This window comes from Uloborus diversus, chromosome 3 (assembly GCF_026930045.1).
Source record: "Uloborus diversus isolate 005 chromosome 3, Udiv.v.3.1, whole genome shotgun sequence".
Lineage (NCBI taxonomy): Eukaryota > Metazoa > Arthropoda > Arachnida > Araneae > Uloboridae > Uloborus > Uloborus diversus.
In genome coordinates, this window is record NC_072733.1 from 10840444 (window position 1) to 10868304 (window position 27861).

The 27861-nt window shown below is 32.7% G+C and overlaps 1 protein-coding gene across 1 annotated transcript in view; it reads right to left on the bottom strand.

Annotated features, from left to right (window-relative positions):
* LOC129219334 (importin-5-like) overlaps positions 1 to 27861 on the bottom strand; it is a 140280-nt gene that overhangs the window by 42683 nt on the left and 69736 nt on the right. Inside the window, exons 13-15 of the mRNA XM_054853694.1 lie at positions 22868 to 23038; positions 12059 to 12159; positions 7651 to 7768 (exon numbers count right to left, since the gene is read on the bottom strand). Of these exons, the coding sequence (XP_054709669.1) occupies positions 7651 to 7768; positions 12059 to 12159; positions 22868 to 23038 (390 nt within the window). The remainder of the gene's footprint in view (positions 1 to 7650; positions 7769 to 12058; positions 12160 to 22867; positions 23039 to 27861) is intronic.

Sequence of the window (27861 nt, forward strand, 5' to 3'; positions counted from 1 at the left end):
TAGATTTTTCTAATAGCAGTATTCGAACTTTTGTACAAATGAAAAAACTACGCCAAATTAAAACTACGAGTTTCAACCAGTAAATACAAATACAAAAGTGACGACCAGCAACAGGCTCTGGCATAGCTGCCAACCTCAAGATACAAAAAATAGGAGCACTTAAGGTAAAAAATAGGAGCACTGAGGGCTAAAATAGTAGCATGAAATCGTGGCCTGCGCAAAACCTTCCTTCTGTACCATAAGTTTCCATAAATTCTAAGCACTTATAAAATGCTTTTCTAAATTTTCATGTTAGATTTTCAACAAAACTACAACCAAGTTTAAAACAAAATTATTTTACATTAAAAAAGCAACATTACATAGATACATATTGAAAAGTTTTAAAAAACATGATTACTGTTTGATTTAATAAAACTGCAATCCTTTTTAAAAATATGCTTTTATACATATCCTACATGCATAAGAACATATTGAAGATTTAAAAAAAACAATTATTTCTTATACTTGGAAGTAAAGCAACTTCGTAGTAAAGGTCAAGACTCTGAAATTTTGAAGGTGGCCAGTGGCACTCGACTCCAAAAAATTAGTGGCCACCAATGTCATTAAGTTTTGAAATACAAACTGGAGAGGGGGAGGCAGTTTTTACAACTTCCCTAAAAAAAAAAAAAAAATTCCCCTTCAAGAAAATTATTTTTTAAAAAAAACATAACTTTTTGCCTTCTGTTATTTTTAATAGTTTGTATTGAGACAAACAACTAATTCTGTTTTCGGGAACTTAGGCTATTAATAGTCTTGTCTACTTCATGTTGCAAATGACAAAACAGGGCAACAAAGCGAAAAAGTCAAGACAATAGATTTTTGAGTTTGTTGCATTAAAAGTAATTATAAATAATTAATGAGCATTAAAAAAACTAAAATTTAGACGAAATAGCGAATTTTTAGCACATTAGAGTCTAAACCAATGAGGATAGAATAATATTAAGAAAAAAAATTCTGCATTTTTCAAGAAAAAAATTTAGAATTTTCCGAAAAAAAAGCCTATTTTGCATTATTTTCAATAGTTTGCATTCCAATAAACAACTAATTCCAATTATGAAAACTTGGCCACTTAAGAGTATTGTGTACTAAAATCTCGCAAATGACCAAATATGGCGACTAAGTCAAAAATTCAGATATAAAATTTTGAATTAACAGCATGAAAAACAATTATATAAATAATTAATGACCCTTAAAAAACTAAAATTTAGACGAAATAGCGAGTTTTTAGCACGTTAGTCTAAACCAATGAGGATAAAATAATATTCTGAAGAAAAAATTTTGCATTTTTCAAGAAAAAAATATAGAATTTTCCGGGGGAAAAAAAACAAAAAACAGTCCATTTTGCATTATTTTCAATAGTTTGCATTGCAATAAACATCTAATTCCGATTTTGAAAACTTGGCCACTTAAGTCTTGTGTACTAAAATCTCGCAAATGACCAAATATGGCGACTAAGTCAAAAATTCAGATATAAAATTTTGAATTTATAGCATGAAAATAATTCAAAAATAAAAAATCCCCATGAAACTACAATTTAATTGCGAATTTTTAGCACATCCGTATCCAAAGCAATAAGGATAAAATGAAATTTTAAATGGTATAACTGTTTTCATATTTCTCAATAAAATTATTTAAAATAACCAAAAAAAAAAACCATTTTGCAGCACATTTTGCTTATTTTCATTAGTTTGCAGTTAAAAGAAACACCCAATTCTGCTTTGTCTTTGAAAACGAAGGCGCTTAAGTATCGTCTGCTAACTTCCATCTTGTGAATGACCAAACATGGCGGCTACGTTTTACACGTAGCTGAAATACTCGATGAAAAAACGACGATCTCCAACTGGCGCTCCCCCTCAGTGTTTATCCTGACACTAAGCTTCCAAAGCATCAAATTGTCTTCTCTTTTGTTGAGTTTGCGCATAATTCCTGCCTTCGAGGATAGGGAAATCTCTTCTTTTTCCTCAAAAATCGAAAAGTGTACAAGCAAAGTCAAAGAAACGGAGTTTTTTGGAAAAAATCGGATTTTCGGAGTACGCAATAAAAATCGGAGAAACTCCGGGAAAAACGGAGCACTTGGCAGCTATGCTCTGGGCCCAGCTAGACTGGTCCTTTACAATCCCCAGTGAAGATCAATGGCCCTCTTAAAACTGTCTACTCCTTTGCTCATTACCACCTCTTCCGGTAAGCTGTTCCAAGGTTCCACTACCCTGCTAAAATAATAATTTTTCCTAATATCCATGTTAGCCTGAGATTTAAATAGCTTAAAACAATGACCCCTTGTCCTGTTTTCAGTGCTAAACTTTAGACCCGTAACATCTTTCGTTTTAATAAATTTAAACAGCTGAATCATGTCCCCTCGGTCTCTTCTTTGCTCAAGACTGTACATTTTTAGCCTTCTAAGCCTGGAATCATAATCTAAGTGGGAAAGTCCACTTATTAGCCTTGTAGCCCGCCTTTGAACCCTTTCCAATACATTAATGTCTTTCTTAAGATAAGGAGACCAAAACTGAACAGCATACTCCAAATGGGGTCTTACCAAACTTCTATATAAGGGCAGAAGAACTTCTTTAGATTTATTTGAAATAGATCTATTGATAAACCCAAGCATATTATTGGCTTTGTTGCTAGCAATGCTGCACTGTTGGCTTAACTTTAAATCCTGACTTATTAGGACCCACAGATCAGTAACTTTGTCTGCCTGACTAAAGACTGAACCTTGCAAATAATAACTTGTACACTTATTTCCATGCCCTAAATGTAGCACTTGACATTTCCCAACATTAACAGCCATACCCCATTTATCAGCCCACTCCGTAATATTATCTAGATCCTCTTGCAGCTGATTTGCTTGTTCTTCATTTTCTAGTCCCCATAACTTTGACATCATCAGCAAAACAATTCGTGTTCCCAGAAATATTTTTGTGAATATCGTTCATAAAGACAATGAACAAAACAGGCCCTAACACTGATCCTTGAGGAACCCCCCTTAAGACCTCACTCCAATCAGAATAATTTCCCCTTACAACTACTCTTTGTTTCCTTCCGGTCAGCCAATTTTTTACTCAAATGAAAGTTTTCCCTCCTATTCCTATATCAGCTAATTTGCTAAGTAGAGCAACATGCGGTACCTTATCGAAAGCTTTTTGAAAATCAATGTAAACAACATCTACAGGCTTCTTATTGTCCAAAGCCATGGTAACTTTGTCATAGAAATGTAATAAATTAGTTACACAAGATTTACCTTTCCTGAAACCGTACTGAAAACTAGTCAATAGATTATTAGTCTCTAGAAAATTTACTATCTTAATTTTCATCAATGTTTCAAAAATTTTGCAAACCACCGAAGTTAGACTCACAGGTCTATAATTTTCCGCACTCCCTTTAGACCCTTTCTTGAAGAGCGGTGTAATGTTAGCCAGCTTCCAGTCCTCTGGCTCTGTCCCCGAATTATAAGAAGCATTGAAAATGTTTGCGATTACATCTGCTAATTCCTCTGCACATTCAACTAAAATTTTCGGATAAATATTATCTGGCCCCGGAGCCTTAGTCTCTTTAATTTTTTTCAAATGAAGTAAAACGTCATCCCTGGAAAATACAAAGTCCTCAAGCTGTATTATAGCTTGTGTCTTGTTGGTGTCAACTGTTGAGATACAGTTATCGTTAAAAACACTCGAAAAAAGTTATTAAGAACATTAGCAATATCATTATCGTCCTGAATTAAAATTCCGTGCTCATCAACCAGTGACCCAATATGACTATTTCGAACTTTCCCCGAATTAGCGTATGCAAGAAACCTCTTGGGATTCCTGTTTATGTTATCTGCCAGTCTTTGCTCCAACCCTCTTTTCTGAATCCGTACCAAATACTTAAATTTACGCCTTGCCTTCTTACAATATTGGAGCCTATCTGCACTGTGACTTGTTTCTCTAAACCTATAAAAAGCAGCTTGCTTGTAATTTTGAGCGTCTTTAGTTTTCCTGGAGAACCACATTGGCCAAATTTTAGTGTTGACATCCTTTCTCCTAAAAGGAACATGATCCCTAACCGTATTTGCTAGATTTTCCTTAAACTCTGCCCACTGAAGATTCACATCGCTATTGTCCAATCCAGAAGAAAAAACTGCTTTCAAACTCTGCCGAAGTGCCACAAAGTCAGTATTTCTGAAATTGGGCACAAACCTAAAATTCTCTACTTTGTGCATATCAAATTTAATCCCAAACCTAATACTGTTGTGGTCACTATCTCCAATGTGTTCCCCTACACATAACCCCTGAACAGAGCCTTCCATGTGGCAGAAAACTAGATCTAAAATCGCGTCCTGTCGAGTACCCTGAGTTACAATTTGATCTAAGAAACAGTCACCAATTACTTTCAAAAAATCCTCTTCTCTGCTATTGCTATGGTAAAAATTATTCCAATCAATTCCTGGAAAATTAAAATCTCCCATTATGATGACTGACCCCTTGCTAGAAATGTCACTAATAATACTAAACATCTGTTCGTCTTGACCCTGGCTTAAGTTGGGTGGCCTATAAATATTCCCCAAACGTAGTTTTTTGCCCCTATTACTAATCAACTCCAGCCAAATCATATCAATCTCATTAGGTTTATCATTAATTACCAATTCGTTGCAAATTAAAGTGTCTCTGACATAAAATAAAACCCCACCACCTCTTTTACCTACTCTATCTTGTCTAAACAAATTATACCCAGCAATAGATAATAAATCATCATCACTTTCGGCAGCCCATGTCTCGGTAACTCCAATAATATCCAACCTCTCGTCTATAATTATGCTTTTCAATTCTTCCATCTTGTTCCTAATACTACGAGCATCTGTATAAAAAACCTTAAGTAAGCCCATCTTACTTTTATTTAATGCTGCACGATTGTTTGAATCCCAAGTGTTAAATCTTTTCTCTTATTAGCCACCCTATTTCCGTTTCTACTAAAATCCCGAAAGTTAGTACCCTTTCGAATTCTGCTCCTTAAACCATGCCCCCCATTCCAACTTAGTTTTTTGATTCTGAAGCCTCTAAAACCAAACCACTAACCATTTTGACCCCTGTAGAGCTCAGATGTAGGCGATCCCTAGCAATCCAATCTCGTTTACATCTACTCCACACATCAATAAACCTGATACTACGCTTAACGCAAATTTCCTTGAGTACCAGGTTCATACACCTAGCCCGTTGGTTTAACCAACTCCTATGCACTCCATACCTGGGAAGCAAACCAACCACTTGGACATTTGCCGAACAGTTGGTTGCTTTGTCCAACAGGGAATCCCTTTCCTTTGTAAACTCATCATTGTTACTATGGCCTACATCGTTAGTTCCCACCCACAAAGTAACTACATCCTCTTTATTAAATACCCCCTTCTTTTCAGCAACCCTATTTACATCTCTCACCCGAGCCCCTGGCAAACAACATCTAGCCACCTTACGTCTAACTCTGCCTATTGAGTTTCCCACCTCACGCACCATTGAATCTCCCAAAATTATACCCTTTGTTTCCCAGTCAGTCGCCTCAGCAATAACTTTCCCCTTTACCTCTGGAATTTTCCCACTATCTAACACACAGCTAATTCCCACATCCTTTTTACTAACTTCCTCCTTTAATTCTGGGATATTCCCACTATCTAACACACAGCTAATGCCAACCTCCTTTTTGCTAACTTCCCCCTTTCCCTCTGGAGTGTTTACCCCATCTACATGCCTACAGCCTAATGCTAACTCACCCTCCAAAGTAAGCATCCTAACTCTGATTGCTGAGAGTTCAACACAATTTGTGCAAATGAAATCCTTCTCAGACTCATCCTTCCCCTTAAACAAGCAGAACATCTGACATAGGTCACAAGAAATCCACTTGTCCCCTTTACCACTTTTAACCTCCTTCATTATGCATATAACTCCCATTCTAGCTCAAAATGGTACACTTAAAAAGTCAATACAAAAATACAAAATTGGAGAAATATTGCTAATTATTAGAATTAGAAAGCATTGGAAGTAAAAGATACAAATATTACTAAATCCTAAGACAAGCAGTAAATTAAAATAAACAAGTTACACCCTAAACAGAGCAGTCAGGCTTAACAAGAAATCAAACACAATTTGGGCTTAGCTACACAGAATAGAAAAACACTTTAAGAAAGCAAGTAAATCAAAAATAAGACTTAAAAGCTTATATAATACTTAATTATATAATAAAATACAATAAAAATACTGAAACTAAAGTAGTAAAATAAACAATTACAGTAAAAAATCACTTATCTCAGGAGCAGCAAAAACACTCCCCAGCAACTGTAGCGCCCTCTAGCGGCGAATTGATCACTTGTTGAAATCTTTAATTTCAACAAGTGAATCTTAAATTCGAATACGATATAACACATTAAAATTATTATCAACTTCATTAGTAAGAAATCATTTTCTACTCCTCTGCTTTCGGCTGAAAAAAAAAAAAAAAAAACAAACATTTTGTCTACGTTCGAAAAATTACACTTAAAAAACGGACTCAGTTCAACTGGTTTTGGTTTTGAATTTTAAGTGTTCGATTAAAAGAAAAACAAGTGCGGGCTTTTAAGCCATACAGGTTAAAGAAGCCTGCTATGGGAAATTGTTGAATATTCAAAAATAAAAACACTTTTTTTTTTCAACCAAATTTATTACTTCTCTAGAATGTTTGTTTCAATCGCTACGTGAGATCTTCCTCATTCTTTAATCAAATTCTACGTTTTACGAATAATTTTAAATCGTATCATGCTGGCTAATGACAAAACATAAACGCATGCTCTTATTATATTTTTTCGGCGAAAAACTTTTTTGTGTTTTATTACGCATTCCTTCAATGAATAGCATTCGAAAAGGAAGGCACAGTTGCTAGGTTCGTTGGAGCGTCGTACTGTTAATCAGAATGGCGCCAGTTCGAATCCGTGCCACTAAATATCTCTTTAACGTTTCTTTTTTTTCCCTCAGATGCTCACATGGGCAGGACTGTATTTGCCACAACCTGTTTTATCACATGCAAAATTACTGATTTTTCACGTGTCACTCAGCCACACTTTTAATGATATTTATATTTGCATTGAAAATACGTGCAACCAAAAGGGGAGCGATGATCAAATTACCACAATGCTGTATTTAACGAGGTTTTGTTACTGATGTCTTCAAATTACATGCCTTCTCTTGTGCGCTTACTTTTTTCCGTTTACTTTTTTTGGTTTTTCTTCATAATATTCTTTCTTTGAAATTTTTAAAGAGCGAAATGCCTTATGAAACGATTCGAAGTACAGTGCGGAGGTCCGCACGGATCGACTAGTCTTGTTTTTATTGTGTATCAAACTAAAATGAAAACTTACTAGAAAACTATCAACCTTTGGACCACAACATATCAGTGCAATAAAAAGAACATAAATCCTTCTTAAATTTGAAACTATCTTTTACTTTTTATAGTTACCAAATCCTTTTATGTAAATTATACAGCATATTTACAAAAAAATCCTGCAATGTGTTTGTAAAATGCAGAAAAAGAATCAATAATGCTTTAATATTACATTACATTGAAATTCATTATAAATTCACAAAGGTTAAAACTGATAATAAATTCTTGCACCTTTTCTTTACCAACAGCTAGTCCTATTAGACTGACACACTCAATTGTCTTTCCACGGAGAACTCGCAGATTAGGATCACTGGCACTTTGGATAATGTACTTTAAGCATGGCATGAACCTGTATAAAACAAAATTAGAGAAATATGACATTACTGAAAATTCAGTATGTATCACTGACACTACTCTAAAGTGACCATGTTTGACTAAGAAAAAAAATCAGTATAGATGGTTGTTTTGCTTTCAAATAAACAATATCATTTAAAAATTGCAGGTCTTTAAAATAAGTATTTGATATACATGTCGATAAAACTTGAATATAATTAGAAAAAATCTTGATAGGATATTTGTCCTGAATTTACAGGCTTACTAAAACAAAGCATATTTCATCATCTGCAGTTAAATGTTTAAACAACTAGGCTAGCAACACCAGCCTACTATCCTCAGAGGTATTGATTTGGGACGAAACCCTGGAAGAGTTTGACCACATCTGAATGAACGTGCACTAGTCAAATTAGCGCACATGATGGATCTTCAACCATTGTCAATATTAAACCCATAACCCCAGCCACGAACTCAGTGCTTTACTGAGCTCAGCCGGTGTCCGCAGTACTATTTAACTATGTACGGAAAGCAGGCTTGATGATATAATTTTCTCAAGAAAATTTTGCAACAGTTTTATAAATGTCCCTACAAAAAATTATATCAACATGAATAATGAAATTAATTCATTGTAAAACTGATAATAGCTATAATTTTTTTTCTGTGTGTCAGAATGTTGAGTACGTGCAGCAGGAGCAGAATCAAAGAACTAAATTTGTTTTTTTGGTGCAGATAGAATGGAAAGCTTGTTTTGAATTGATAAGTTGTTACGAGTGGAAGAAGTTTTGAGATGCAGCACTGTTACTAAAGAACAACATTCAGTTTCAACATTAAACCAAATTTTATTGAGTGAAACTGAATCAGAAATTTGGTGCAGCAGATGATCTCTGAAGTGCAACTATGATTCATACTTGGACATAGATAGTATCATAGCTTTCTCAAGTAAACATTAATGGTTTTTAATATCATGAAACACAATCAACTCTCAATAACACAAAGTCCAAAAGGACTGGTTAAAACCTTTGAGTAATTTGTAGTTCAAATTATCAGACGTTCCTTTTTCAGGCTTTTCAAAAAAGATTTTTATTTTCTTTTTCAGGAAAAGTGCATAATAGAGACAACATTTACAGTTTCAAAAAAATTAATTAGTACTACACAAAAATATCTTTGTTGATAAAAATTGTTATTAAGATACTTTGAAAAAGGAAGTCTGCTTACATTTTTTATCACATCTTAAAACATCATTATGTTTGAAAGTCAAAGGCCCAATTTCTTTTCTCTTGATTATAGTTCATATTACTCTTAAACGTCATTTTAGCCTAAAAGCAGATTATTTGAATCATCCAGAAAGTAAAGACAAGATTCTTCAATTTTTAGAGTTTCGCAAAAATTAGCCAGCAGTTAAATTTTAGGTTGTCAGACAAGGCAAAAAGTAGCCCAATCGGCCACTTCTCACTTAATCTTGAGACTACGTGCATTAGGGAGCACTATTGTAAATGAGTTATCTCTCACACAAGCTGATAAGCAAAGCAATGTGTTACAGGAGAAAAATACGTTTTATTTTTATTTTGGCTGTATATGCATAACTAGAAACAAAACTCTGGTAAAACTTCAACTTAAAAAGAGTACATTGAAGATATAGAGACAACTTTGTATTGAAAACAAAATTATTTTGGGACTGAATGAAAATCAAGATAAAGGAATATTAGTGTTGTAAGGCTTCAAGTTATTGAGAGTCGACTGTAGCTGCACTGTGTTTTCTTAGAGACTGTTTCTGCAGAAATTCCCTTTAAGAGAGCAAAACATTCTACATTGTTCTTTTTAGGCAGGGAACACAAAAATTCAACTTTCTTTTTAACTTATTTTGTCTCTCACAACAAACATAGTTACTGTTTTCCTTTCAGTAAAAATAGCTACTTTGTTTTATGCACCAAAAATGTAGACAAAATATTTATCAGCTGTTGTTTCTCATGTGAAACATTGAGAACAGCTGAAAATACTGATGCCTTTTGCTCCAGTCGAAGAACCCTCATTTTATCTGGAACTTCATACAAACTTTTAAAAACTTTTGTTTTGGATAGCCAGCATATTTCATATGAAAAAGTAGTGATTTGTGCTGCCTACTCATGTCTTCCCAAATCATGCTAAATACTCTTAAATGGAGAAAACAAGGTTTGCCAGAATAAAATATTTCAGAAGCCTCATCAAGAGCTTTCCTCAAGTCAGATGATATTTACTTGATTATTCTGGCATGGCTATACTAAACATTATGACGACTACTACTTCAATCAGCAGCAATATTTTAGATCCTTGATATTATCTCTTTTCTTGAAACTAGCAGAAAATAAATTTATACAACAGCTAACCCATGGCAGAATCCTTCTCATACTTCGGCAAAACCCAAGGGTTCCATGGAACACACTTTGGGAAATGCTCCTCTATAATATTGATTCCTATTTAATGAGCAGGGACTTAGAAAATTGACTTCATATCCTAAATGAAATTATTTTAAGGTCAAGATGTGTGAATATATTCCAGGGGTCTGTCCAGGATTTTTCACAGGGTCCATTTTTTGTGAAAAATCAAATAATTTTGTGAAAAATGAATTAATTTTGTGAAAAATCAAATAATTTCGCAAAAAAAAAAAAAATTAAACGAAATTTTAGAATTTAGAGATGGCACAAACTGCATCAATTAAACTTAAAGTTGAGTGTTTTCCTCTTCTATGTCGAGAAAATCATTCTGGGGTGTTTTTCTGATATTAGGCGGGGTGGGGGGGGGGGGTGCATCGCTCTCTCAATATCAATATTTATCTACCATTCTACATTATGTTAAATTTTAAATTATACTAGAAATATTTCTGTGCAGTATTTAAAATAATTGTAACAAAAAAATAAATAAAATTCAGAATAGGGTTCAGCATTTAACTTTTTGACCAAGACATTCTTAAAAAGCACAAATTTCATTAAAAACTTATAAATTCCGTGATTTTAACAAAAATAAAAAGATATTTTAATTGTTTACCTCTTAACAAAGCATAATAATCATCAAAAATTCGAAAAATCGGATTCCCATAGCGGATGCAAAGAGATCGCAATTCTCAAAGTGAAGGCATCAAAAGTATAAAAACGGCTTGTAAAAGAGATATTTCTGATAAAATTCTTTTAAAATTGAATTTTAGAGTCCTATGATAAACATTTCATTAATATCTGTGGACACAGTTGACGCAAAAAAAAAAAAAAAAAAAATAATAATAATAATAAAAAATAAAATAAACCATCTATTCAGCATTTTGATTTTTGACTCATAACAGAAAATTGGAATTTTGCTTTAAAAACTTGAAAAGAGAGTTCTAACAGAAATAAAGAGACTTGTCATTTATTTGCATCCTAATAAAGCGAAGTTAGCTTGAAAAAAGAACAAAATATGATTCTCATATCGGATGTTAAAAGATAGCATTTTTCAAAATGTAGACATCTAAAGAAAAAAAAAAGGTAATTAAAAGAGTTTATTTAAAGTTAATCATCCTTGTTAGCGTCGAAAAATCAAAACCCATATAGTTTTCTCCCAAAATAACAATTAAACATCGCACTGCACCCGTAAAAACGCAAATATTGACAAACTGGTAAAATGATGAGAATATTTTCTAATCAAGTCATTATAAAGGTTCAACGTCAGACGCTAAGTGGTGATAATTTTGAAGTTGGTAACCCTATCTGAAGCGATCATATTTTTTCCCCACCCATATCCCCCCTTTTCCCTATCCCTTTGCAGTTCTAAGTTCATTTCGCAGACACATATTATTATTGTTTATTAAATCATGAGTGGGGAGAAAAATGCTTACCAATGCCTTTTCAGAAAAGTTTACAACAACACCGCTGCAAATTAACTGTGATAAAACAAACAACCATTATATTTATTTGGCAGTAGCAATTATTTATCGCTTGCAGGAGCATCGCAAGAGTGCCGATTTTTTTTTTTTAATTAGCCGATTTTGTATAAGCTGATCCCTCTAATTTGATTTTGAAAAAGGTTCCAAAAATTATCGGTTTATACACAGAAATATGCGTTATTTTGCTTTCAGATTTGCTCTTTCAATAAACAATTTGTGAAAGATCTGATCTTGTTTATCAGAATTTTGTGAAGGGTCCGTTTTGTTTGATCGGGATTTTGTGAAAGGTCCGTTTTAGTTGATCGGATTTTTGTGAAGGGTCCGTTAACGGACCCAAATATCCTCTGGCCAGACCCCTGTATTCGAACACAAACATATATTCCACTAACTATATTTAATATTTTAAAATTAACATACTTTTCATAATACTCAGTGAACTTTTCTTCAGCACTATCTGCCAAAGATGCTAAAGTGACAACAGCTTGCTCTAAAACTAACTTTGTTCCCCGTTCCATTAACTAAAAAAGATAAATTGCACAGTTAGAATTGACAAAGTTGAAAGATGCTTTAGACAAACACAGAAGTAATTTAAAAGTTTTTTTTTTGGTTGGGGATATTCAATTTTTGCTTACAACACAAGGAAAAAGATGCAATAGTTTTAGAAAAAAGTGATAGTTATGCAACTTTTGCATTGAATACTAAGAGAAATGTAATTCAACTTGGTAACCATAAAAAGTTTGTTAGGTAGAAAAATCAGCATAAAATAAAAAACAAGATAATTAAAAAAAGTGATACAGTAAACTTTTAACTCATTTACACAATGAAAGGTAATCTAAATAATAGCTGAAAAAGGACAAAAGTCGATACAACTACGCATTAAAAGTTTCCATTAATATGCAAAAAATCAAAATTTATACATGTACTCATGTAATCGGGATTGCACAAACTGCATACCTGCCAACCTCCGAGAAAAATTATCTGGAAGATTTTTTTATCAATAGTTTTTTTTTTTTATAATTCGATTTATTAATCAATCAATGTTTTTTTAATCAAATCTGGAGGATTTTATTTTTTTTTTATCCAGATGATTTCAACACAAAATAAAACATGAAACCTACTCTCTTTACATTTAACAATATGAAATGAGGTATGAATTTCATATCAATTGAATACTTTCATTTAGTAAAAATTACTAGTATTGCTTTCTTTAAAAGTTAGGAAATAACGTTCACTCATCTTAAGATCAAAGCAAAAACAGCACAAAATGAGCGAATGAGAAAATGATAATTGGCGCTGAATCGTTCCCTTAGTTGCTCGCCGCGGCGCTCGTTTCGATTGAATACCAATGAAGTCATGCACTGTATTACGGACTGACGTCAAAAATTTGCCTCACGTCTTCCCATGCAATTATCCTATGACAGCCTCTCCTTAGCTACTTGGCCTAGAATGCGGTGCTGTGTTCCGAAAAAGTATCATTGTTGGCATAAGCCTATATTTTTTAATGTTCTTGGAGCAATTTCATAAAATGCTAGGAGAGTTTTTAAATTGATTAAACTTAATTGTTAATTCAAACTATCCCAGAAATATATTCTCGTTTTAAATGTCATAGAAAACCTGTGAGCGAAAACCTCAAGAGACGAGAGAGATAAACACCCAACAAGTCAATCATGTGTTTTGCTCATCGGTGGATGTGACGTCAGGCCTCAAGAGTTGAGGATCTTTTTTGCTGATAGCATTGCAGAAAGTAAATTTAAAAATAGCAACAGTTAAAAGATTAACCAAGTTGAGTTGCTATGAGTGCAACATAAGCAAATTTTGACCATGTCACGTCGTTGCGTAGGGTGTAACTGAGAATGCTTAAATAGCAAGTCAATCAATCAATCGATCTCTTATCATTTGGTTCCGTTCTGCAGATGGTGTGTGTTTTTGATTTGAGCATGTGGGCTCAGTAGATTGATTTATCAACGCAGAGGACGTGGAAGTTTTTCATGAGATATGTAATAACAAGATTCGATTCTCGATTACGGAGTCGGTCGGGCTGGACTGAATTTAGTATATGGTGAGGAATCCTCCACTACTAGATGATTCCTGTTTTGCCTAAAGCTGGGTAATTAATTTCCTGTGCTGCCTTTTCTGTGGCATGGGCGTGCCACAGATTGAATGACCATGGATTTGGTCTGCCGTCCACGAGTGGACGTTTTCAACTCGTTTGTACATCTGACAGATGGATGTTGCCTTCGTAATTTTGTGTGCCAAGTTTAAAGTATGAACTTCCAGTGGTACGAACTTTTTAAATAGTTTTCTGGACAGTTCCATCATTGTGGCATTGTGTAAGGTAAACTTTTTAAAAATATTAGGAATGTTTTAGAACTGATGCTTTTAAGTAACTGAATCTTGTGATATTTCTCTGTGATGTTTGTTTGTTGGGGGGTATTATTTTATTTGACTTGTTATAATAGGGGATGTGATTTTTATAAATGTTTGTTTTTTCTTATTTATATTTGTACACCAGTTTTGAATAAATCGTTATTTAAATTTAAAATTGGGTTTCCGTTTGTTCATTTCTCCAAGGGCCTACCATTTCACATCAGTTGGTCTTCTGAGGCCAACAATCGTTAGTGCCAAAATTGGCGAAATACAATTTTTTTTCTACAAAACATGAAAAATCTGGAAGATTTTGCTCATAACCAAAAAACCAGAAATGGATATGAAAATCTGTAAAACTTAAGCAAGAGTTAGCAGGTATGAAACTACCATTGAAACTTTTAGGACAGTGTTTGTTTTTTCTCTTTTCTGTTGAGAATATCATTCTTGAGGGTTTTCCAATAATTAGGGGAGGAGAGGGGGGGAGTGCAGCAATGCTCTCTGGGAGATGGGCGCCCCTTCAGTATCAATATCTGTATACCATTCTACATTATAATACGTTATACAGGAAACATTAACTGGAGATGTTTAAAGGAGGAACATGGAGAAAATAATTGAAATAAAAAGATCAGGCAGAGGTTCAGCATTTAACTTTTGACACAATACACTCTAAGCACAGAATTTCGCACCAAGGCACCAAAAGTAAAAAAAAACAGTTTATAAAAGAATTTATTTTTGTAAAATTTTAGAACTGCATTTTAGACGCCTATGATAAACACCATTTATATCTATCAACACAGTTGAAGGAAAAATAAAATTAAAACATTGATTCAGCATTTTTAAATTTGTGACTCATAAATGAAAACAAAATTTTGCTTTAAAAACTTGAAATAATGGTTTTAATAGAAATGAAGAGTTTTCATTCATTTGCCTCCTAATAAAGCGAATTAAGCTGGAAAAAAAACATAGATTCTCATATCAGATGCACACAAATTGAATTTTTCAAAATGCATGCAATTCATCAAAAGCATGAAAATGGTATAAAAAAAGTCTGATAAAGTAAAATAATTTTAGAATTGCATTTCAACAGGACTACATGATGAAAATTATTAATGATCACTGACACATTCAAGGATAATTGCAAGTGAGAGAAAAAAATTGGGATATGGTGAGGTATAACACAACAGACAATAATGGACTTTCAATATTAACACAATTTCCAATATTATAAAATAGGGAAATTCCAGTGAAAAACTGGAACTTAATCATTAACCCTTAGCATCAAAAAGTCAAACATATAAAATTTTCTCTGAAAATAATGTTTAAACATCACACCATAAAGGGAAATATTGTCAAGCACAGGGATGAAAACAGCCCAAAGTCAAAAAAGAGGAAAAATTGTGCGGCTTAAAATTTGGATTTTTTTAAAAAATACAGTGAAGCACCGTTTATACGTTTCTCTTTTATGCCTTTTTATCAATAATGTGTTTTTAAAATTGGTCCCTGCAAAGTCCAATACACATTAACCTATACCAATTATACGTTTTTTCATTTGTAAGCTTTTTTCATACAATCCCTTCAAAAACGTATAAGGGTGCTTCACTGTATTGTGTGAAACTATAGATATATATTGATATTACGCTGCCTTTTAAATATTAATAGAGAAAAATTGTTTTATTCCTTTTGACTTGTAGAAATGCTAGCATATATATATATATATATATATATATATATATATATATATATATATATATATATATATATATATATATATATATAAAAGCTTGTATTTATTTAAGATTTTAAAAAAGACTTTAATTCTTTTTATCATTTTCAATTTCCCACAGCCCACAAGTTAACAGATACCCCTCAAAGGCGGACACCTCTCTTATGCGGACAATTTTTAATTCCCCAGTTCCAATGCAAATAACATTATTAAACCCCTGTCCTGCAAACACCTTATAATGTGACATCAAATGCTATAAAACTTCCGTATAATTAAACACTTAATATAAGCTGAATCATTAGACACCATAATTACAAAATGACATTATCAGTGTTGCCCACCTTGAAGAAACAATTTGAGGAGCACCTGTGGTGATTGAGAAGCATTTTGAAGTTTTGTAGAGCAGCTGTGTCTATTGTATAAAAACTAATTAAAAAAAAACTAAAACCAATCTAAAACTGTTTCTGAGCTTTGATGGTCATTTTAAGGATTAGCATAAAAAATGATTACTTTAAATTAATTAAACAGCTTTAAACACTATGTCTGCTTGGAGAGTATATGCATCTTTAATTTCCTATATTTACATGCAATCACAATAAAATAGCACAATGTTACTAAAATAAATTAGAATTCAGTAAAATTTTCAAGAGCTATATCTCTGGTAAGCATTAAAACTAAATCTGACAAATGATGTTGGCTTGAATGGTCATGGCAGTCTTCAAGGAATATATAAAAAGGAGGATTGAAAATAATAATCTACAAAAAGGTATTAATGTCATAGCAGTAGAATGGCATAGCAGATAAAAATGAGAGATAGAGTTAAAGAAGGGGATGCAATTGGATTTCAAAAGCTACATCTAACGATTGCAAAGTCACTCTCCAGCATTTCCCCACCAACAGCAAGTTACTTCCTTCTTTCTACCCAAGAAAGAACAATTGCCTCAGCAAAAATCCTGATGGGAAGGTCGGGGAAGAAAGGAGGTGAGGCGGTATTTGCGTGATCGCTTGAAAGTGACTGTAAAATAGGCATGGTAAAACAATAAGCATTGCAAGTCTTCAGCAAAAAAAAAAAAAAAAAACAAGAAGGGTTGAAAATAATAGTCTACAAAAAGTTGTAAAGGTCTGAGTGGATGGATGGCGTAGTAGACAGAAATGAGCGAGTGTTATGGAAGTGGCTGCAATCGGATTTCGAAAATGCTTAAAGGCTGACGATTGCTACGTCATTCTCAAGCCTTTCCCCCTCTCCACTCAGGAAACTAAGTTCCTCTCTTCTATCTACCTTAGAAAGAACACGTGAGACAGCAAAAATCATTGCGAGGAGGGGGGGGGGGAGAGATCGATTGCTTGAAAATCCACGGCCAGGAAATACAAAAAAAAAAAAAAATTAATTTGAATTTTGTCATCTTGAATTCAAATTATGTTTTTCGCAATCACGAGTGTGTGTGTATATGTAAGCGTGTGTGTTTCTGTGTGGGGGGTAAGTGTGTGTGTGTGTAGGCATGTGTGTTTGCGTCTGTGTGCAGGCATGAGTGTGTGGTAGTTGTGTATATGTGAGTGTGTAGGTGTGTTTGTGTGTGTATGTGTGTAGGTGTATATGTATGTGTGTGTGCAGGTGTGTATATGTGTATAGGTGCGTATATGTATGCGTGTAAGTGTAGGATATTGACGAAACCTGGAGACTGTTTTCGCTAGAGGTGCAGCATCGTGAGGAGCCCGTCGACGGTGATGGTGCGGAGGGTGGCGGTGGGAAAAATCAAAGGAACATCAAAAACAGTCAAATGAAAACAATAAGCAATTGTGATCGGAAATCGGATCTGAAGCAATTACATCCCCCCCCACCCTTAGCTATTCATTTGCAATTCTAAGCTCAATTTGCTTATGTATGCTTTTTCAATAGAGTCTGGTGGGGGAAGTGGTCGTTCGTCAAATAAATGGCTATAGCTTGGAAATAAATGTTTGAATAAATGTGAAAATTTTATTATAGAGTAGGACAGTTAGAAACTGCATTTTGAATACAAAATTTTACAATTGGTGAAATTTTGTTTGGTGAAAAAAAAAATATTTTGTGTGAATATGAAATTTTTTTAAATCTAAACACATCTTTTAACTTCCTTGGGAAATTTTGTTTGTTAGAATTATGAACAGATTGACTGCATAGGAAGATTTCTCACATGTTTTGAGAACTCTTACTCATTAGCAGTTAGCTGAATCTATTTTAGATATTTTTTTTAAACAATTTAACTAAAATGGGCTGAAGTGGTCATAATATTAGGCTTAAGAAATATTGTTCTTCTAATGTCACTTAATCATTAGGTGTAACACATATAAATTACATATTAATTTCAATCAACATATATCGTTTTTACAGTAAACAGGGTTGAATATACGAGTATATACCTATGCATACGCATATACTCGTGTAGGCACGCATATAGACGTATTCACATAAATGCACCAATAAATAGGTGTATGGGTATCTGCAAGTATTTTTAATCTATACAGATATACATTTGACTATACACGTATATATTCACTTATACTCGTATATATATATAAACACTTACTCAGGTAGACACGTATATTCGCGTACATACTCCAGTTGACTTACATACAAACATACAGTGGCTCCAAAAAGTGTTCGTACACTTTGAAACTTTTTAGTAAAACCAAAATTACGCGAAACTGAATTCGAATATGAAGTCCAATTTTTTTTTACATCATTCCTATGACATTCTAAATACAACACAGTAGTTTTTTAAAAATATTGACGGAGCTTCTGTTTGAAATGGGTCAAAAAACGAAGAGACAGAGAAATAACACGCCACAAAAGTCATTGTACACTCAAATATTTTCGAATAAATTCATGATTAAAAGATCATATGCTGTTTATTTAATATTTTTGCATTCTGTCGACCCTTAAAAGTCATTTGGCTTTAATTTTTTGTTTATTTATTCCTTAATATTGTGCGTATTACTTTAAAATCGCTGGTATTCGTAAAAAACAACAAACACCATTTGAAATTTGATTTTTTTTCCCTCACTGTAGCGGTAAATTGGTTTAAAATGTATCAAAATTAGATAATTTATACCATTCCATAGTAAAGTGCTAGGTAAAATGCTTTAAAGAAAAGAAACGGACCGAAAACAAGAAAAGAAAAAGTCAACTGGCAAAGTTAACAAAACGTGATCGGAGATTTAAAGTTAAAAAAATTATGAAAAACACACATTTGAGTGATGTAAATGTTTTTGCAGAGTTAAATGAAAAATTTTACATTTAATTTTCACCTAAATTTGCTCACCAAGTTCTCTGATTAGCTGGATTAAATGGGACCTCTTCCCGCAGACATTTTCTTGGACGTGCGAAAAGCAGAAAGCTTATGCTTTTCATCGCAAAATCAATGATAAATAAGCTCAGAACGTTTTATAATTATGTCATACTTACAGATAAAAATGAATTACCCATTTTTGGTTAAATTGTTGTAGAATTGTAAGTAGAAGAAAAAATTTGGAACTTAATCTTAAGAACTTTGTTGGATCAGTTAATCAGGATGGTGGAGGTGTTATAGTGTGAGGGTGCATATCAGCATCAGGACTTGGTAGTTTGGAATTTTTTGATGAAATAATGAATCATGCCATTTCTTTAAATATTTTAAAACCCAATTTTGAACTCTTAGCCAAAAATTTGGTTATTGGAAACAACTTTGTTTTTTTAAATCAAGATAACGATAAGAAGCACATGTTATCCAACGTTTGCATCTAGTGCCTCGAAAATTATCCTAAAGTTTAGAAAATACCCCCTCAATCTCCAGATTTGAACTTAATGCAACATATTTAGAGATATTTGGTGGCTAGATTACGAAAATACGGCTTTGAAACGAAAATAGAGCTAGAAACAGTAAGATTCAAAGTGTTGTTAAACACTTACTCAGAAATTACGCAAAAAAAAAAAAAAAAAAAAAAAAGAATGAAATTTATTCCCAGGCATTTAAAAGGTGTTGTTGATACTGCACGATATTCTACTAAATAATAACTTCATAAAAAGTTAGATTATTCAATAATATATAGACTTTTTTTAAGTGTACTAAGACTTTTGTGAAATAAAACATCCAGCACTTTTTTGGTTTTTTATTTAAAAAAAAAAAAAGAGTTTTAATATTTTTTAAAAACTTTTCACGTAGTTTTGTTAAAAATTGATCATAGATCTTATAATTAAATACCTGTTAAGAAATATTAATTCTAACCAATGGGATAGGGGCCAATTTCGCTGAAAGTCGGAGGTGTACAAACACTTTTGGGAGCCACTGTATGATATACTAATATACAGGGTGAGTTTAAACTTTTTGGGGAAATTATTAAAAGGTATTAGAGGGGATAAGAAGCAAGAATCACACAAGGAACATATGGTAACAAGCACAATGCTGACTCGCTACATGCATGCAAAGCCAGAAGCTAATGGATGTAAAACAGGTCACAAATTTATATTACACAAAGGCAATTTTACACAACATATTAGGTCTCAAGAAAGTTTTAAAGCGATTGAAATTTGCGGCGTGCAGCTGTAATACAAGTGCCTGGCAATCACACAGCACTCTCTGTTGCAATAAGGAGACTTTTGAAAAACTTCCATCAGTCGCTGTACCATTGTTGAGATTCGTGTATTAGAGCTACTACTGACCGCAACTTTTTAACAACTGCTCTAAAAAATTTAGAAAATTAAAATTAGAAAGTAGGGTATTGAGATGGGGTATATGTGTGTCGGTCTATCTGTCCATTTCCTCAAATAACTTTTGAGTGAAAAGTCAAATTCAAATGATTTTTCTTTTGTTCCAAAGATCTCGGCAAGGACACATCATTCTCATATACAACTTTTTTTTCTTAAATTTGAAAATATTTTCGTTCAATTTTGAACAGTTTAAACATTACCAACTACGGGGAAATTCAAGGCAAAAATAAATCTCTAACTTACAGGCGACTTTGCTTGAAACAAATTTTAAAGGAAGAAGCTGCTGAAGAAGAACCCCATGTATAGAGAACATATTTTTTATTTGAACAATTTTATGTTCAGTTTTGACCTCAGACTAAAGAAAATTTAGTTCAAACAAATTTTGTTGGAAATGGCTCCTGCCGACCAACTTCCAACTACTAGAATTTTAGAGCAGTCGATTCCGACTCCTGTACCCAAAACTTAATGGGTAACTTTGACTCTGTAGCTTTGGAAAAAAATTAGACACAGAGAAAAAAAATGATTGACTCTGACTCTTGGATTTCATTGGTATCAAATTTTGAATGAATTCGTTTATAAATACGTATACATTTTTTTCTATTTTTATATATTTTGAAAGATTTTAAATTGAAAAGAATGCAACAAATAGTATCATGTATATCAAGCATTTCTGCATAAACACAAAACTGAAGCTATAGTGAGCGTAACGCATAATGGATTAAAAGCTTTTAGTAAAAAGCTTAATGTAACACGCCAATGTTCCCAAATGGGAACATTCCCAAAATATTAGATAAAAAATTTCAAATTTTTTTTTCTTGTGTTGTGTAAAGGGATGCCTTAGAGTCCTACTTTCATGCAACGATTTAATATTTTACACTCGCAACATAGAGCGGTGTTTGAAAGGTTAAAGCGATCACTCCCATGTGGTTTATATATAGCAGTATTGCTTAATGTGTCACAGATAATGTTGTCATTTATTTAATGTTATCAAAATTGGAAAGTACTGAAACTTTCAATGTTGACACTAGGGAAGGGCAATGTAGGAATCTCTACATCGTGATGCATTGCTAACCTTACATTGCGATGTGTCACAACAATTTTTTTTAACTTGAACTTGCTTGATTAAACTTTACAAAATATAATACAAGGTACAAAAATTGAATATCATGCCTGGTACTTATTAACAGATGTCAGCACCAAAAAAAGAAATATATATTTAAAAAAAAAACGTGAAAAGTGCAAAAAATATTAAAGACATGTTTGGAGATTACAATAAGCCTATTTTTTCCAATGCAAAAAGATTTGAGCATATAGAAGCTAAGTCATGCGTTCCATTCACATCTTCTTGCTTCAAAAGAGGTTCTTTGTAACCAGTAACGTAGTTGGGAGAGAAGGAAAAAGGGGGTTCGCACCGGGTGACTCCCGAAGTGGATATAAGTTTATAAAAAATATGAAACTTTTAATTTTAAAAATGTCCACCAATATGTCAAAATTAAATTTAATCTATTCAATTTTTAAAAAAATAGAGCCTAATATTGCAGGCAGGGGGTAGTTACATGTGTCAAGGGCAAATTTCGTACAAACTGGATTCAGTTTTTATTTGTCTTCTAATTTAAACTTTCGTGACACCGCAGAAAGAAGAATGAGTTGTTTCTGTAAATTGAATAAAGTTCATATCAACATAAAATATCATAAGTTTTTTTTTTTGTGTGTGTGGGTATTTATTGTTATTATTTTTGCTTACCATTTTGAATTCTATTTTTTTTCGCCATTAGCAAACATAAACTTCAAGCAATAAAAGCAGAGGAGACAGAATCCCTAAAATGGCATTTTTTCTTTTTTTGACTAGTGCAAAACTTTTGAGGTTGGGCATGTGGCAGATAATGACACCCATTTGCTCATAGAAGGATGTAGTGGCTGAGTAAGGAGTTGAATTCTTCTCTGAACAGCTAGACAAGTGGTGTTTTCCCTCCCTTTTGAGAGGGATGGAGTCTTAGGCAGAGCAGTAGAAGTTCTGTATTCATCAGAAAGCAAGATTGTTGGAAGATGCAGATATTTTCTGTCCAGTTGCTGCCACACCAAATTTTTCTCTCATCTTGAAATTCCTCCAACTTGGGTCCAGTTTGAACCAAAGAACTTGCATAAAAAAGGCCAAGGCCTACTACTACATTATTCTGCCAACGTTTAACAAAATGAAAAATTATTAAAATTATACACTTATCAAAAAATTACATAAAATATTTCAATTTCTCAATTAAAAATAATTAAACAAAATTCTGTTCCAAAACATAAAATAGCCAATAAAAATTCAGCTAAGGATAAATTAACAAGTCAAACCAGAAAAATTAAATGTTTTACATTAAGTTAAAAATTAAAACAGAATTAAACGATTTATTTCTGATTATTTTTTTACCTCTTTCAATTTTGAAGTAATAACAGATTCAAGCTTCTCAACAATAGTCTTCATGTAAGGGGAAAGTACAGTTTTAGGACATTCTTCAAAGAAATTAACGAGGGCAGCACCAGCATGAGCTTGAACTCGAGGACTGGAATCACTCATCAGCCGTAGTAAGCCAGGTATGACCTGAAAAGTGTAAAAATAAACTAACGAAAATAAGACATGTTAATCTTATATACTTTTAGATTTTCAGTTCTAGGGGAAGTTCTCACGTTATTCTATGAGTAATGATGCCATCCCAAGATTTAAACTTAAATTTTCCGATTAACCACATGGAATACAAAAAAGCTTTCCTATTTATTTTAAAATATCTTGACTGATATTTTATGCTTCCTTTGTATTTATATGTAATTCTTTTGAACTGTTAATCAAAGTAATAAATTCAAAATTAGGAAAATATTCTAGCAGATAATATTTATTTATGTGTCATTTAACAAACGCATTACCAATCTACCAAAACAAGAATTACTTTTTAGTCATCTTGGTCATTAACATTAAAATGAGAAAAATATTTTGTTACCTCCATAAATAGAGCAGGAGGGGAGGAGGGACAAAAATACATTTAAAATGTGAGAGATGTTAAAAACTGAAAATGGTAGAAATGGTATCAGAGAACATAGTTTTACAGTAGGTTAACTTTCTCGAATAAAACTGAAAATTGGATGGGGTTAAAATACTTACTTGTGAAGCGAAGGGGAAGATGCAAGAAAATATTTTACAAGTCAGATTACTTCAACTTGCTTGATTAAGAACTGAATTCATTTTACCAAAATCTTTCGCTATTTTGCTTTTATTTACATGTTATTAATTTTGTACTGAATAACATTTGTCTGAACAAAATCTTCATTTTCGTACTTTGATCAGACTTTACATCCACTTGAGTATGAAAAGGTCCTTAATGGGTCATTCTCCAGAAAACGTAACATTTGAACACAAATATTTTTCAATTTCGAAACTTTTTTTTTGGTTCTTACATGAAAGTGTTACCTACTAGAAGTGACCATAAACAATGGCCCAGCTAAGTTCCAATTATTTTACTCATAATTTTAAAAAAAAAAAGTGCATAATTCATAGAAATTCAAAAAAAAAAAAAAAAAAATTAATATTTAAAAATTGAGGCCAATTTAATATCAAAGTAGTGATTTTGTTAATTGTGCAAACAATCAGCTATTTTAATGATTAGTGGGAATATAATATTAAGCTCTCTTAATTAAAAAAAAAATTCTTCATTGCTACAATCTGCACATGTTAAGCATATAAAAACATGTTCACGTTTTTTTTTTTTTTGCATTAATTTACATCCCTGAAATTCAAGTTCACGGAGGTGAGAAGTCAGGATACCATACAAAGTTTTTAAAGAAAAATCTATCTTTTTGTTTTTCGACAAAAATCTCACAACTTCAACTATGGCTGAAAATAAACCCTTGTATCATGTCCATTGCTTTGGTGGTTCCACACTAATCTCATCATAAAAATCATTCCCGAACTATTAATATCTTAAAGTCATTTTTTTTCCCATTGTGTAAATGTGAAATGTGACAAAATGAAGAGCTTCAGCGATTCAATTTCTTAACCATAGGATTTTCTTTACTTAGTAAATCACCTGTTTTATCATTTACTGTAAAATCCCGAAACTACTGGAAAATCCCCCCCAATTGATTACAGTCCCCCTTTTTTGTGGAAAGTGACATCATTTTAAAATCCAGAATATACCCCCCCCCTTCACCTGAAAAATTTTACGATCATCTTCATTTGCCACTCCCTCCCAAAAAAAAAAAAAAAAAAAAAAAAAGAGAATTCGGCTTTACTTGGAAAGCATTTACAGCGGTTTAGTTTCACCCTCCATGTGCAAATTTTCTTTTCTAAAAAAAGGAAAGAAAACACAATGATTTGAACAAAAAAGAAAAAAAAATGGTCTCCACAGTTTATTCCTTTCAAAATATCTATACTCCTTTTGATGCAAGGGCAGTTTTTCTTCTTTTTCATATGTATTACAAAATAAAATTTATATGATTGTACTGCTTTTTATTCATTTTGGAAGGAGCATTTTTCTTCTGACTTGTGAAAATGAACAATCTTCAACTCGATGCCATTTTGAAAACGTGGTGCCATTTTGGAAATGCGTTGCTTAAAAAGTAGCGCAAAACATAAAATTAAATTTTTTTTAGGAAGAGAAATAAAGTAATTGAACGAGTTTACAATCATCAGAAATGTATATTTTATTGAATTAAATAAGAGATGTCTTTGTTTACGTTCGCGAACTTTGTAAAGCTCAGTTTTCGAAATAACGATCTTCGTAACGAATTTGCAGCCGTGATTACGATTTTTGCTTCTATTCTGAAACAAGAACATTAAGATTTTATTTCTTTTAGTGTAACCTTATGAGATTTAGTACATGAAGAATTTTTATCAATAAATTATAGGGGTCTTGCCAACTGAAGGTGCAGAATCTTTTCTTTCGAAAAAATGGCGCCCACATGCAACTTATTACTACTAGAGAATTATGACACGTTTTTATTAATTAATTTCTTGCTTCATTAGTATTAACTCTTATAATCTTATTTCTTTTCTGTACTCTAAAATTAATTCTACTAAAAACAATAATTTTGGCTAATTTTCCAAAAAAATCTCGATTACAACACCCCTCCTTCTGATATTAAAACCGTTTACCCGCCAATGTTCCAAAAATGGAACATCATATTTAAGTGAAAATTTTCCCAAGAAATAACGTTAAAATAAACAAGTTTTTTTTAACACAGTTTAGTCTTATTTCAAAGTATTTTTTGATTTCCTGCTTGATTGTTTATATGTTTCCAATTATTTATTGCGATTTTTCAAAGATGAGTGTTTTTTTAGCTTTTTGCAACTTTTTCTTATAAAATTTACCAAAAATTGGCTTTTTCAGAAAATGTGATGATATTTATTATAGTTGTGAAAAATACTTCAATGTATGATTTTAAAATGCTTGTAGAAATGTACAATGATATTTCTGAAAGGTGTACCCCTTCAAAATAGCATGTTCCAATTTTGGAACATTGGCGCTTTTAGGGAGTCAAATTTCCAAGAAGTAAATCGTTCGACTTCCAAGGGGAAATTTCATTTTTCGTAATATATGTTTCTTTTTTTTCTCATTTTGAATGTACTGTGATGTAGATGTTGGCAAAACCAAGTAAGTTTATATTTTGAAAGGATATGACGTTTCGTTAGCAGAGAAAACAATAAGTCTTCTGTTTGACTGACTATATGGCTCCGAATCCACACCTGCTCGGACAGCTACATTGTCACGTGATAATAAAAAATAATATTAGTGAGCGCTTTATTCTTCATATTTTAAATGCAGTTCAATAATTCGCTAGCTTTGTTTTCGAGCGAAACGAAATTCTGTTTGACGTATACCAACTGTTCATAAATGTTAAAAAATGTCTACAAGATTTCTTACTGTGGAACAAGCTGTGGCTTATTTAGAGACATTGCATTGTCAGATTCGGATTTGTCAGATGTAGATATATGCCAATTACCCCCTGATGAACTAGGCAATATCACTGAGGAAGAATAGATGTTGACAGAGATGAAATCCTACAATTTTTTGGTTTGTTGCTATTGAGTGGGTACCATTCTGTTCCTTCTGAAGATATGTATTGGAGCAGTGCAGAAGATACATCTGTGCCAATTGTATCAACAGTTATGCCTCAAAATCGTTTTCGAAAAATAAAAAACAACTTTCATTTGATGGACAACTATGAATTAAAACAAAATGACAAACTAAGAAACGTTTTCCCTATTTACGAAGAATTGTGTAAAAACCCTCAACAATTTGGTGTATTTCATGAAAAATTGAGCATAGATGAATCTATGGTTCCCTACTACGGTCGGCATTCATGTAAAATGTTTATTAGATGAAAACCAATAAGATTCGGCTTCAAAATTTGGATGCTGTGCTCTTCAAGTGGATATCCATATTCCATGGAGATTTATTCAGGCAAAAAAGAAGGATCCCCTGATGTGCAATTAGGATCCAGAGTTGTAAATGATCTATTATCAGTTTTGACTGACACGTCTAAGCATGAAGTATACTTTGATAACTTTTTTACATCATATGATTTAATTTCTCAACTATCAAAAAAAACTGTACGAGCAACAGGAACAATTCGTGAAAACCGAACTGGCCATTGTCCACTGAAATCCAAAAAAGCCCTTTCTAAAGAAGATCGAGGAAATTTTGACTATCGATCTGATGGATCAGTGTACATGTGCAGCTGGAATAATAATGCAGTGGTTACAGTAGCATCTAATTGTTATACACATGAGCCACTTGCATCTGTAAAATGTTACTCAAATGCGCAGAAATACAAGATAGATGTGCCACAACCTCATCTTATCAAGAGATACAATGAAGGGGGGGGGGGGGTGGACGTCTTGGATAAACTTTTTGGGAGCTACAGACCTCATTTGAGGAGTAAAAAATGGTGGTGGAATCTTTTTAGTAATGCTCTGAATATTTCAGTTGTAGCTAGTTGGTTACTTCATTGTGAGTTACACGAAATCAAGATGAAGCATTTAGAGTTCTGAAGAGAAATAACAACTGTCCTCCTAAGAAGAAAAGTACGAGTAGAAAGTCATCCAGGGCCTCGTTGTCCTTTACATAAACGATCAAGAATGTCTGATGGACATTTTATTGTATCTGCATCCCAAGGACGTTGCGCAGCGTGCAAAAAAATACGACTAAGAAATGTTTCCATTGCGAGAAACGACTTCACCAGCAATGCTTCCTTTCATATCATGGGCATTAGATATTTCTGTATTGGATTTTCTGAATTCTGATATGTACATAAATGCAATTTAAAATATTACTTTTTCCGCAATAAAGTATGCTAAGACAAAAACCGCATTCAAAACCTCTTAGTTTAAAAAAATTCTCTTTAAAAAAAAAAACTTCATGCAAAGCGCCA